Source organism: Dermacentor albipictus, chromosome 4 (genome assembly GCF_038994185.2).
Source record: "Dermacentor albipictus isolate Rhodes 1998 colony chromosome 4, USDA_Dalb.pri_finalv2, whole genome shotgun sequence".
NCBI classification, from domain to species: Eukaryota; Metazoa; Arthropoda; class Arachnida; order Ixodida; family Ixodidae; genus Dermacentor; species Dermacentor albipictus.
In genome coordinates this window covers 137,598,179-137,610,596 of record NC_091824.1, presented here as the reverse complement: position 1 = coordinate 137,610,596, position 12,418 = coordinate 137,598,179, and the positions used below count along the sequence as shown (strand labels likewise).

The 12,418-nt window shown below is 42.9% G+C and overlaps 2 protein-coding genes across 2 annotated transcripts in view; both read left to right on the top strand.

Annotated features, from left to right (window-relative positions):
* The first annotated feature begins 145 nt into the window (after positions 1-145).
* Positions 146-2,534, top strand: asun (integrator complex subunit 13 asun). The gene has a single exon (XM_065423940.1). It carries the CDS (start codon positions 336-338, stop codon positions 2,436-2,438), a length of 2,103 nt encoding a protein of 700 aa, XP_065280012.1. The 5' UTR covers positions 146-335; the 3' UTR covers positions 2,439-2,534.
* A 688-nt stretch (positions 2,535-3,222) lies between these two features.
* LOC135895773 (unhealthy ribosome biogenesis protein 2 homolog) overlaps positions 3,223-12,418 on the top strand; it is a 66,521-nt gene continuing 57,325 nt past the window's right edge. The window contains exons 1-6 of the mRNA XM_065423933.1: positions 3,223-3,449; positions 3,526-3,630; positions 3,706-3,847; positions 3,977-4,088; positions 5,826-5,948; positions 8,661-8,801. Of these exons, the coding sequence (XP_065280005.1) occupies positions 3,615-3,630; positions 3,706-3,847; positions 3,977-4,088; positions 5,826-5,948; positions 8,661-8,801 (534 nt within the window). The 5' untranslated portion in view covers positions 3,223-3,449; positions 3,526-3,614. The remainder of the gene's footprint in view (positions 3,450-3,525; positions 3,631-3,705; positions 3,848-3,976; positions 4,089-5,825; positions 5,949-8,660; positions 8,802-12,418) is intronic.

The following is a 12,418-nucleotide window of genomic DNA, read 5'->3' as shown; positions in this document are numbered from 1 at the left end:
GAATAAATTATTTTATATTTTGTTGCAAAATAATATACAACAAAAATAATTTAGTTTATTATTGTGCGTAACATTTCGGTGTTCTGTGGTGACATGTTGATACGAGACGAGCGCAAGACCAGAGAGCAGAAGCTGCCTGAAACGGCAAATATGGCAGCCTAAACAAAATGGCATAAAATAGCAATTTATGAAAGTAAGCATGCATGTTTATTATAGGTGTTCCGCAAGCATGCTGTGTGAGGTTAGTGCGGTACTACAGAAGTGATACTGTAAAGACACTTAACTGAAACCTCCAATTCATTGTTCTTCTATCTAGGGCGCTGTGAAAGCCTATCATGACGTTTCCCGTCTGCCACAAGACTGTGTTCGTGCTCGATCACAGCCCGTACTTTCTAACCTCGTGCCAACAGCACATCGAGTTCGACATCTTCACGAAGACGCGGCAGCCAGGCATCATCCCGCTGGCTCCCATCTCGAAATCGCTTTGGACATGCAGCGTCGAAGCAGCGTTCGAGTACTGTCGTATCGTGTGGGACATTTTCCCGACAAATAAACTCATCAGATTCGTCGTCAGCGGCACTTCGGCTCGCTATTTGAATTCGTGGATGCAGGAAGACCAGAGTATGTCCTACCTGATGGCCGTTATGGCCCAAGTGGGTGCGCCTTCGGAAACTGGGGCTGCTAAGGACTACAACATTATCACCGGACTCACCGCCGCGATAGAAGCCCTGTGCGAGTGTAGCGAAGTGCAGCACGAGTGCCGCACGTCTCTTACCGAAACGGCTGGGAAGATGGTCAACAGAGGTCGAATCGTGTGCATCACTTCGATGAAAACGGACGCTGAGATACGAACGCTCGAGGAGAGGTTCTACAACCTACTAACAGAGCACAACAAACTGGCGTCTGGGACAGATTGCCTCATGCCCGTGCATAAGTGCGAACTGGTCGTGCTCCTTACCTGCCCTGTCAATAAGGAGATAGATATGGCCGGCTTCTCAAAGCGCGATGTCGGATCCGTGCTGAGCAGTGAAGTTCACAGGTGCCGATCGGGAAGGCATCTAGCCGTGAAACTGGGATACCTGGTTCAAATTCACTACAATCTGGCTTCCACAACTGTCACTGGTATCCCCATGAAGGAAGAACAGAACGCAAACTCGTCTGCAAATTACGACGTTGAGCTCCTGCACCCAGCCGCTGCTCACACAGAGCTGTTCAAGACTGGCTTCAGTAATACGGAGGGTGTGCATGTGAGCACAGTGAAAGAAGGACAAACATATGAAACAGTTACTCTAAAATGGTGCACTCCACGCTCAAATAGCGTAGAGTTGCAGTACTGCACAGGAGCGTTCAGGATTACCCCCGTCGATATTAACAGCAGGCCATCGTCATGCCTCACGAACTTTCTCCTCAGTGGCCGCGCTGTAATGCTTGAAATGCCGAGAAAGTCGGGCTCCAAAGTGATGTCCCACATGCTTGCCAGTCATGGTGGAGAGATATACATTCACACATTGGGGACTGGTCGGTCCACACTTGAAGACCCACCTTCAATTAGCGAGGGCTGTGGTGGGCGAGTTACTGACTACAGAATCAATGACTTTGGAGAATTCATGAAGGATAACAAGCTTGTGCCCTTCAACGTAGGCCCAAATGATCGCCAGGAGCCGCCCATTCAGCGTGCCCTGAAGAGGCTGCAAAGGCTTACCCAGTATTGGCCCATGGTGATTAGCCACACAACCATCTTCAACATGGCTTCACAGTTGGACCCTCTTCTCACCTTAATAACCAAGGAGACCTTGACACCAGATGAGATCATTGAGTGCAAGAAAGTCATCTACCTTCTTGTTAGCATGGAGAGCAAGGGTACTGCTCTGCCTGTGCCAACTATTGGGATGCGGGGTAAAGGGCCAAAGCGTGAAGAGCAGTATAGAACCATGTGGAACGAGCTGGAGAATTACATTAGAATGCACTGCGTCACAGCTGAACATAATGTTATCTTGGATTGTCTCTTGGAGTGTAGGAAACCAGCTGAGAGTGATGCTAGTGGAAATAATCAAAAGGCTGGCATTTCAGGTGTTAAAAAGTCAACAGAAAAGGGACTGTCTGTAAAAGATGAGAAGGGTGAAGGAAAATGGTCAGAAGTTGACCTGAGCTGGCGGGAAGGAAAGTTTGGGGACACGGACAAAGTGGAAGAAGGAAGCTGCAAACCTCCTTTGGCGAAGAAAGCACGTAGTAGTGGTCTAGACGGAGACATGCTGGGCTCTACTTCTCTACTGCACTTGTGGAGGAACAAAGTGAGCACAGAGAACGCTAGGAGACATGTTGAATTTGCTGGACGATTAAATGGGGATGGCAAGGTGGCTAAGTTGTACCCAAATCTTAACATTGATGGTAATGACAATGAAAATGAGTCAAAACCAAATGCCACTGCAAGGTCCTGAGGGGTTCGAATGCTCCTTGAAGCAAATTTGTCTGTATATATGTAAAACAATGCGCATCAATAAATGTTCCATGGAATCTCCATGGTGTGAAATTTGCACTTCTTTCCTAATTGGAGATGCTACCCTGCATGTTGGATTGCACATCCAGCAGTCTGGAAATGTGCTCCTAGCAGGAAATCAACGAAAAAGTTCAATTTCATCCTGCCTGGAATTTATGTAAACGTTGCGTTAGGCCTACAGTCCTTAGTCATTCATATACTGCATATATGTTTTGATCCGAGGTTTCATGCAGTAGTGACAAAATGTAGTTTTTGCGGTCGGGGATACAAATTATTTTAATTACCATTTGACGGACATCATTCTTTATTGATTTATATGAAAGGGGCGAGGGAGGAGCGAGTCGCAGTGGATGAGTGCCTTGTAGGGGCACCACTAGGGTGATGCCGCGACGTCTCTCCTCGAGTTTACTTATGGCGAATTTGGCAAATCGCACCGGTGCGCCCCAATGCGCCGTTTCATCCAATCTTCGTCGCCCCAGGGCGCGCCGGTGCGATATGTCGAATTCGCCATTTCTCTCCGTAGGAATCGCTGAAAGTGATCACGGCGAAGCGGTGAAATTATGCATTTTTTATGGCCTCGCAAATATACTTCCAAGAGAGAACGCAGGATGTGTAGCGGCTTAATCTCGGAGGCCGGAACAAACCTAAAGCAAATTTGCTAAATTGCTACTAGATGGCGCTTGTTTTTACACAAATTCGACCTTTGTATTGGTCGCATGAAGTGGCAACTAGCTCTAGGACGCAGCGTCTGTGACGTGTGCTGCTAGGCCGGTAAGCGCCCACGTGTTTCTGTTTACTGCTTGGTTAACTTCTCGTCTGCGACAAACCGATCTATATGTTATCGCCTTCAACCTTGTCGACGTTGGGTCGTTCCTAAAATGCCAAACCGGAGAACGACATGTTCGATCGTCCGTCACATGCGGTAACATTCCGACGACGCGCGCTGATTGACGTGAGTGACTGACAAATCGTCGATTCTGCCGTGTGGACTTTCCCGTGTAAAGGTTCATTTGCGTGCCTCACTGCAGAAGAGTTGATCCGGAGTCCTCCGCCGGGATCGGCGCGTCATCCTAATAACCCTGCTTATGCTTATTTGCACAGCTAAGTCGGACGCACCATGGCTCTTGCAAACAGTAAGTAAAGGCGACAAAATCAACTATTTACCTCTGTATGTTCACATTAACCTGCTTTCCTTCGTTCCAAACTAGCGTTGCTGTACGAGCTCACGAATAATAGCGTAAGCCGGAGCATCGATCTGGTCCAACTGGCACTACGTTCCCCTGTCTACATACCTCAAAAACGAGAAATCATTGTCTCGTGGATCTGTCGAACTGTCGAGAATCGACAAAGGTGAGTGATAAATCTGGAGAGTAAATGAGTTGAACTCTTCCTTTAATTTTGCTCTTATGAATATGGCTATGTCTGTTAAGCACGTGTCCTTTTTTTTAAGTGCGTCACGCAGTTTCTTTTTTACGTTAGCTCGAAGCTGACAAGCAATGAAGCTGGCAATCTTTGGAACATACTTCGGTCGTTGGTCAACGATATGCAGCCCCTTGAGGTTGCTTTGGTTGTACAAGACTCGTTCCTGCAGGTAATCCAAGTTCGTATTACGTGGTAGCATTTTTGTAAACACTGCTTAGATGAACACCTTGTTTCACTGTGTATTCTAGTCCGTTGTCTTAATTTCGGCTGAAAGTACATCACCACCCATGTATTAAAACTGGATATTTTATGTTCTTTTATTACTTGTCATTGACTTTTTGACTTCAGTTCATCATTATTGTCCATAATTTAGCTGAGGGCACCATGCCCTGCCAAGATTTGACAAAAAACTTGAATTGGGACACGTGTCATGCAGACTCCAGCAGTTAAAAAACACCAGTAGCAGATTTATAGTTATTTTTGATGACTCATGCATATTTTTGCTTGACATGTTTGCATTGACTGGTACATTTAAAAGGTGCTAAGCAAATACATTACTAGATGTTTAGAACATGAAGTTAAATTGGGGGAAATTCATTGAATGGGGACATTTTGCTCGAGGAATTACTGCCTCTTCAAGTGATTCACATGAGGAGTAAGAATTTTGCTGTCTGCCAGAAGCAGCTTTTGTTTCTTTTTAATCTGATTGACATAGTATGGGGGCCCATCAGCTGTGTTCTTCAGCGGCGGACAAAGTTCATGGATTGATGGAGGCTGCATAGTGATGTTGACAGAAATAAAAGGCGGCTCATGTCCTTAGATTTACGTCTACATCAGAAGTGGGCAATTATCAACTTTTTCAAATACAAATTAAATGCAAATAGTAACTATTGAATATCAAATCAACAAGACAAATGAGGATGCATACATTTACAGCAGGAATATCTATTTCTATGTAATAGGGTACCACTCCTGAATTGACTAGAGCAAAAAGACAGCTAACTATCAGAGACAGAGGATCAATTTTAAACACAAGATGACTGACTGTCACTAAAAGAACTGCATGAGTAGCCACGTAACAACTTTACAGCCTGGTTGCAAACAAGCTTTTCAAGAAATAATGGCTACTGTGACTACCTTTCCAAAAGCTTTAAATAAATGGTTATGGTAAAAGATCGGAAGTTGTTTAAAAAGAAAGAAAAGCTGTTGAAGGACTTTTGTGCTGTACTCGCATGTCAAAGAGCCCATTACAAGAAAAGCAATGACAAGTTGTAGCATAAAAGATAAAACTGCTACATGACCAGACTATCAAAAACACAGCATGAATGACAGCATACAAGCAAAAATCACAGGTTGTGATGTAGGTTTCCATTGCGAAGCCAAAAACAAAGCTTGCGTTGCTTCGGCAATTTTTGTCGTCGTCTCGCTTCTGATATCTTGCGACACTTTGTTTAGCAGATAGAAAACAGTAACCAGAGTTAACATTCAGTTGTTGTGAAATATTTGGTTAGCTTAGAATATTCAAAAATACCTAACAGTTCCTTTTCTAATACGAGCACAAGTAGGTAGCTTGTAGTATTTTATTTGTATTTGAAACTTTGAATATTTTCTGACCCCTAATTAATATTGTAAAACATACATGGTCTGAATCCTTGATGAGTTTCCACTATTGTGTCTCTCACAGCTCAGTTGTTGCTATGAGATTAATAAATATTTTAAATAGTTAGTCCTTATTAATCAATCAAGTACTGAAATATCTTATAAACTACAGTAAATAACAAGGAGATTTGTAGTGCTCCATCTTGCCTCATTGATTTCTTGGTAGCTACGAGCAGTTACTGGACATTCTGTTATGTGCTTGGAAGGGCAAGCTCGGTAATAAGTCTTTGAATGTGTTTTCATGCAGGCAATGCAGAAGGAAATTGAGCAGCTTGCAAGGACTGATTATGCAGAGTGCCTGCTGGAAACAATGACTGCTCTCATTCAGAAAGCACCACAAAGCACACTGGCCCTGAAGCTTCCAGCTTTGGTAAGACCGAGACGCTTAAGCTGTTGTACAAAATGCACTGGCTTCAGCTTAGAGGAGCGCTAGAACGATTTTGTACAAACATACTGAGTCATTAGGGTAGGTCCTTCTGATCATTAAGTGACACATGTAAGTGTTCTGCGTAAGGCACGTAAATAATTACAAGGTTTTAAAGAGTGTGCATCACTACCGATCACAGCAGTGCCGCTCCCCTGAGTTTTCAGTCATCCCATCCCTCGCTGTGTTGCGGAGGCGTGTGACGTTAGTCAAGCAAGCTATCTGATCGGGTACTCACGTTGCATCATCGGTAATTCCTCCAACCTCATAGTGAACAAATGTTTGTAATAGTTGGAGTATTGGTTCATTTGTTTCTAGAAAAAAAGTTAACAGAAAGGAAATACAGAACGGCAATTTATCACTGCACTCAAGTACTGCGGGCACTCAGCAAGTGTCATCTGCTTATGTTACAACATGCTTCTTCGTGTTGACTTGAGCTGTGCGGTTATGTTGGTCTCGAGGTTTCTTTTCACAAGCACCTTGAATTGCCCATATTGCGTTGTGTGCTGCAAACCTAGCAATTGACGACATGTCAAGCTGCAGCATTATGCCACTCTGCAGGGCAACAGGCGAGTAGAGCGGCTGCAGCTCATCAGGCTGCCAGTATGCGATAGGCACCGGGATCTACGCATTTGTGGCTGTCACCTCACGCCGGAGAATTACAATCACAACACCATGTTCGTGTAGCAATTGGGTGCTGCGACAGAATGTTCATCATGTGCACTGTTTGGATTGCTCTCGCTGGGGATCCACGACCAAGCAGCTAGTGGAGAGGTCGGAGAGGCTTTGAGTGCTAGTTCCAAGACTTTGGAAGTGCATGGCACGACGTCACATCATGACAGAGCCAGTGAAGGTGAAGCTTAACCTCAGGAAAAGCAGGGCAAAGCATGAGGGTAACTTGTAATTGCCTGTAGCTCTCTTAATGTGAGACATTTCACCTAAATTGTGCTGCGAATGTTTTACTGTAGCTGTACACTACGCGCCTACAAAATTTTGTCCAAACTGTTTCAGGGACCCTTTAAATGCCCCGTAAAACATTTTTGTACTGCGGGGCAGGTAGAGCCTTGCTTTTCCATCCACATACCTTAAGACTGTGCAATTCAGTTCCTCCTCGTCAAAGCTGAAAGACTGTGCAGCTGTGAAGGTAACAGCTGTCCCACAATTCCGCGCAAGTTCTTTCTTTTAATTTTTATTTTTTAGCTGTGGCATCTCACTGGCCATGGTATTGCACTGCTGAGCTCGAGGTCGCAGGTTTGATCGCAGACAATGCGGCCAGATTTCAATGGGGACGAGATGCAAAAAAGCTTGCGTATTTATTTTAGGCACACGTTAAAGAACCCCGATGGCGAAAACTAATTTGAAGTCGTCACTCCCTCCCCTAGGATGTGCCTCATAATCAGATGACGGTGTTGGCACATAAAATTCCAGAATTTAATATTTCTAGCAGAAAAAGTACAGAGGAGGAAAAGCGATATAAAACCACATGCACACAGAAGCTCTCAGATCGGTTGGCACAAGCCAGGGGTGGATCCAGGGTAGGAAAGGGATGGGTCATCAATCAAATATGAGACGGTTGGGGGAAGGACTTTTCTTCGTTGTATATGTATGTAACATCTTGGTACAGTAGTTGGGGCAAAGGTGGCGGGGGGAAGGTGAATATTGCTAAAGTCTTGGAGTGGGGTCAGGCATTTGAAAGTGGTTTGGACATCAAAGCATTAATGCAAAGATAGTGCCACAAATTAACAGCATTAAATATTAAATTCTGGGTTTTACTGGCCAAAACCATGGTTATGAGGCACACCAAAATGGGGTGCTCTCGATTAATTTTGACCACCTGGTGTTCTTCAACGTGCACCCAATACATGTTACATGGTTGTGTTTGTATTTTGCCCCCAAAATATTAATAGTGTGCCTCGCTTCAATGTCAAGGTATAGAAGAAAGATTGGCAGCACAAATTCAGCATTTCTATGGTATTGACTGACATTGTGTTACTCCGTTTCGGTGCAGAGCAAGACGCCAAGCCAAACACCAAGGACTGGAAGGCTTCCTTGCTTAACTGTAATGGATGGGAATCGTCACCCATTAATGCCATCTCTGAAATGTCGAAAAACACTAAAGATGACAAAACAACAATAAAGTGAGGAATGCACAATCGGAGCTTAATCTTGTAATTGATGCAACAGCAAAATAGTACTGAGAATACAGTACTTTCAGCTGTATTGAAAATTGATATATAGAAAATCATCCCTGGTCTCTTCATATATTGCAAATCATTCCTGGTGGCTTCTGCCCATATTTTGGAATCATTGGCTTCTGTTTACCTGTCATAAATGGGACACAACATCTGATTGAAAGGTGATGCTATACTTTGACAGTGGTGATTCAGCATTTGTCAGTTTCCCATGTACGAAATCCCTGTTTTCAGTAAAAGTGACACTTCAAGCAACTTAAAGGGCAAATCTGTCGCTTTAGCTTAACTTCATGCTTTTATTTAGTGCAATAAGCAGTAATACTCTCGAAAATGAAAACACAAAAAACACATATGTCTCTAACTTATAGCATACATTGTCATGGCACGACTGATGGTGCAAGTGGAGTTTGTGAGTCATTGTAATTTGTTATGATGGGCATTAACAGTGAAAGTGTTTTTATTGCAGGTGAATCTCCTATCTGTAACAATGAGACAGTGTCGGCTGTGCACAAAGAGTACGGAATTGCTTGATCATTTATGCCTCACAGCTTCTGCTTTAATGGAGGTTGTCTTATCGTCATGGTACCAGCACCCATGCAGTATACAGGTATGCATAAATATTGCTTCTGTTTTTCTTATCTGTTAAAATAGTTCACTCTCTTACCACTCACTCTCTTCACTCTCTTACCATGCCTTGAAGTTTCTGTGCAAGAAAGCAATATAGAAATGTAACGTAGGTTGAAAACATAGGCCTCTCAAAATAGACACTGTCTCTATAATGGCGGACCAGAGGAGAGCCTGCAGCCAACATGCTTCATCATCATTCATGGCATCAACCTGTTCTCCCGCCTTTCTGCAATGTGGAAGCCCCACATTCTTGTGTCAGTTACCCTCAATGCAAAAAGCGACCAGCTCAGTCGCATCAAAAATGTGTCTTTTAGCGGAGTTAACAGCAAGAAATGGAACTCCTGGGGTTGAATCTGGACATTTGGCGTCTGACAGAGGTACTATACTCTCTTTCATAATTTGCAGGCATTGGAGCTGAAGGTAATTAAGTAGCATGGCTGCAGAGCTGTGGCATGCACTATTATTGCACTATTATTGCACTATTACTGCACTATTATTTGGTCATGAATGCGAACAGTGTGAAAAATCTCACTAGCCTTCACATCATTGCCTCTGTGTATAAAATGAAGTAAACATTCATTAACGAGCCCATGGTCCTAAAGACAAAAGTAATGTTGCAGTATGGAATTTAATTAAACTAGCTGTGTGATATGACAGCCTGGAAGCACAGACAGTGAGGCCTTGCACTAACGTTGTAATTATTAGCCTCCTGCTTTTACATCTGTTGCTATAACCCAACCAGCCTCACAACACAGCACCTGTAATCTGTAGGCACCTTTCGCACACTTTGATCCTTGGTCAAAATGTAATATCAATGTCTGCCGCCTTTTCATGTACCGTATTTACTCAATTCTAACATGCTGTTTTTTTTTTTTCCTGGAAAAATTTGCTGACGTATGACATGCATATCAGAATTGAGGTACCAAACCAGGACTGCAGTATACATGGTGTCTAAATGGTATCCCCAAATCTCGAACGCCATGCTTTGCCGTGGTAGAAGTTTGTCATAATTGGGCACCCACCATGCGTGCAAATTGCACCTCTAGCAACTTCATAGTTAAAAATATAAATTTCTTTCTTTTTTTTCCAAATGAGAAATAGCTATTTTGACCTCTTGCTATAAAAATCTAATGAGGATACATCCAAATTCATTTAGAATTGTTCTAGTAAAAAAAAATTGGGTATGTGTGAGAATCGATGGCGCATTAAAATCAAATAAATAAGGCAATAGCTGTCATTCATGCACAGCACATATCGACAAGTCAGTGAACGAAAAAGGCTGAAGCTCAGTGTGGTGATCCCTCATACTTATGCGAACGCGTCCATTTTACAGTCCTTGTAGTCTTTACTAGACAACTACAGTCAAATACCCTACAGCAAATGTCTACTATGAAATGACCTCTTTAACGAAGGTTTGATTATGTCCCAGCCGAATTTCTGTCATATATGTACATGTACTATTGTGAACGGCTCTATAAAGAAGACCACTGCGACAAATTTGCCTATATATTGAAGAAATTTAGGCGTCCCAAATGACTGATTTGTTGCTTTTACAACGAATGCCTTGTATTGGAGCTGCCACTGGCCTCTACAAATGCCACTTAGCTGTGCTCCGTGCTAGTGCGAACATCAGCACTGTAGTGGCACACTTGAACAGCATGCTGATGTCAGCAAGTGTTGAAGTTGAAGTTTATTCATATGCAAAACATAGGTACATAAATGTAATATACAGACGAGGGTCCGAAAGTATTACTACTGAAAACGGGACCTTCGGTTAGTAACTACAACAGAATTGTAAAATTGTTGGCAGCGTAACAGTGGATAGCATAATAGTATCTTAGTTGCAAGAAAAGCAACTGATGATAACAGAAGAAAACCCAACAAACTATGCTCTAATCGATGTAGTGTAACAGAAATAACAACGGAAGTGTCAAAAATTATACAATTTTTAAAGGCAGAAGAGGGAAAAAAAAGAACAAACAAAGAGAAAAAACTGTGGCACAGTGGGAACACTGAAAAAAAAAAAGAAAGAGCAGGCGATACTTATTAGTTAGGTGGCTATGAAAATACAAATATTTATTAGGAAAAATTATCAGAGGTTAGCAGAAAATCTTTTAGCGAAGCTTTGAAATGCTAAAATATAGGTAGTATTTTAAATGAAACAGGAAAACGATTCCAAAGTGTAATGGTAACGAATGTAATGTTTTTTTACCATAGTTAGTGCGAACTGATGGTTACAAAAAATTATAATTAGAAGCAAACCTAGTACGGTTTGTATTTCTAAAGGAGCTGCTTTGAATATATTGAAAGGTCAGCTGGGGATGAAGCAGTTTATAAGAGATTATTGCTAAATTGTAGTAGAATAACTTTTTTATACATAAATTTTGTACTGCTCAAGCAGGCCGATAGCATTAGAGTGTGGGGAACTGTGGGTGATGATACGGGTTGCTCGATTTTGTATATGCTGAACTGAAGACAAATAACATAGATATTTATTACCCGAAACAATTAATCTGTAGTTAATGTGTGAATGAATGAACGCAAAGTAGAGTGAAAGCAAAGCACAAGGAGAAAAATAGTGTCGTGCCTTGATAAGTGCATGGATACCAAAAGTGCACTTCAGCGTGACATGGTTGATGTGCAGGTGAAACTTCAGATGGCCGTCTAGGATAACACTTAGAGATGAAATGGAGTCGCTAATGGGAATATAATGATTGCTTAAGGTTAACGAAGGATAAATAATTAGTGACTTTTGGTGTGAATTAAATGCTAAAGATTTCGTTTTAGATGGATTAATAACTAGATCGTTGTGATTGCACCATTTCAATAGGTGGTCAAGAGTCTTATTTAGTTTGATTACTAGAGAAGAGATACGCTTGTCAGCTATAGATATAGTTGTACTGTCAGCATATAGAATGTAATGACTTAATGTTGAATTCCAATGGCGGAGTCGGAGCAAGTTTTTCTGCTCGTTTCGGAGCAAGTTTGTTCCAATGACAGAGTGAGGGCGGGAGTGAGGTGTTCCAATGAGAGAGTCGGAGTGGATTCAGAGCGGCAGTCACTCCGTGGAGCAGAAAAAGATACTCCGCCGAAATCGGCGGAGTGGACCAGAACTCTGCATGACGTATTTCCTTTACCGCGTTTGTCTGCTGGGAGGCACCACTGGTCACGACTCGCGAGGAAGCAAAAGCTGCTGCACGCTTGGCGAGATATCCATTCCGCACTTTTAAAAAGACAGGTGAGCGGCGCTGAAGAGACAAGTGACCGGTGCGGTGGTGCTGGGAGCAAACAGCGGAAGGAAATGACAACACGCAAGGTATCCTGGGTAACTAGGCGATAGAAGTTCTGCTTCCGCTTTGCTCCGGCGGAGCAGGTTGTGTTCCACTCGCGGATTTGGAGGCGTTGCTCTACACCAGAGTCGAGTGCTCGCTCGCGGAGTCTGTCGGCTGCTCCGACTCCGCCATTGAAATTCAACATAAGTCTGTGACGTCTGGCATTTCATTAATGTAAACAGAAAAAAGAAAAAGCCCCAGTATTGAGCCCTTTGGTACCCCTTGGTTAAGGTTTTTAGAACGGGAAATGTTTCACATGCATAAA

Coding starts and splice junctions, on each gene's coding strand:
- asun (XM_065423940.1), top strand. CDS start 336: ATGACGTTTCCCGTCTGCCACAAGACTGTGTTCGTGCTCGATCACAGC.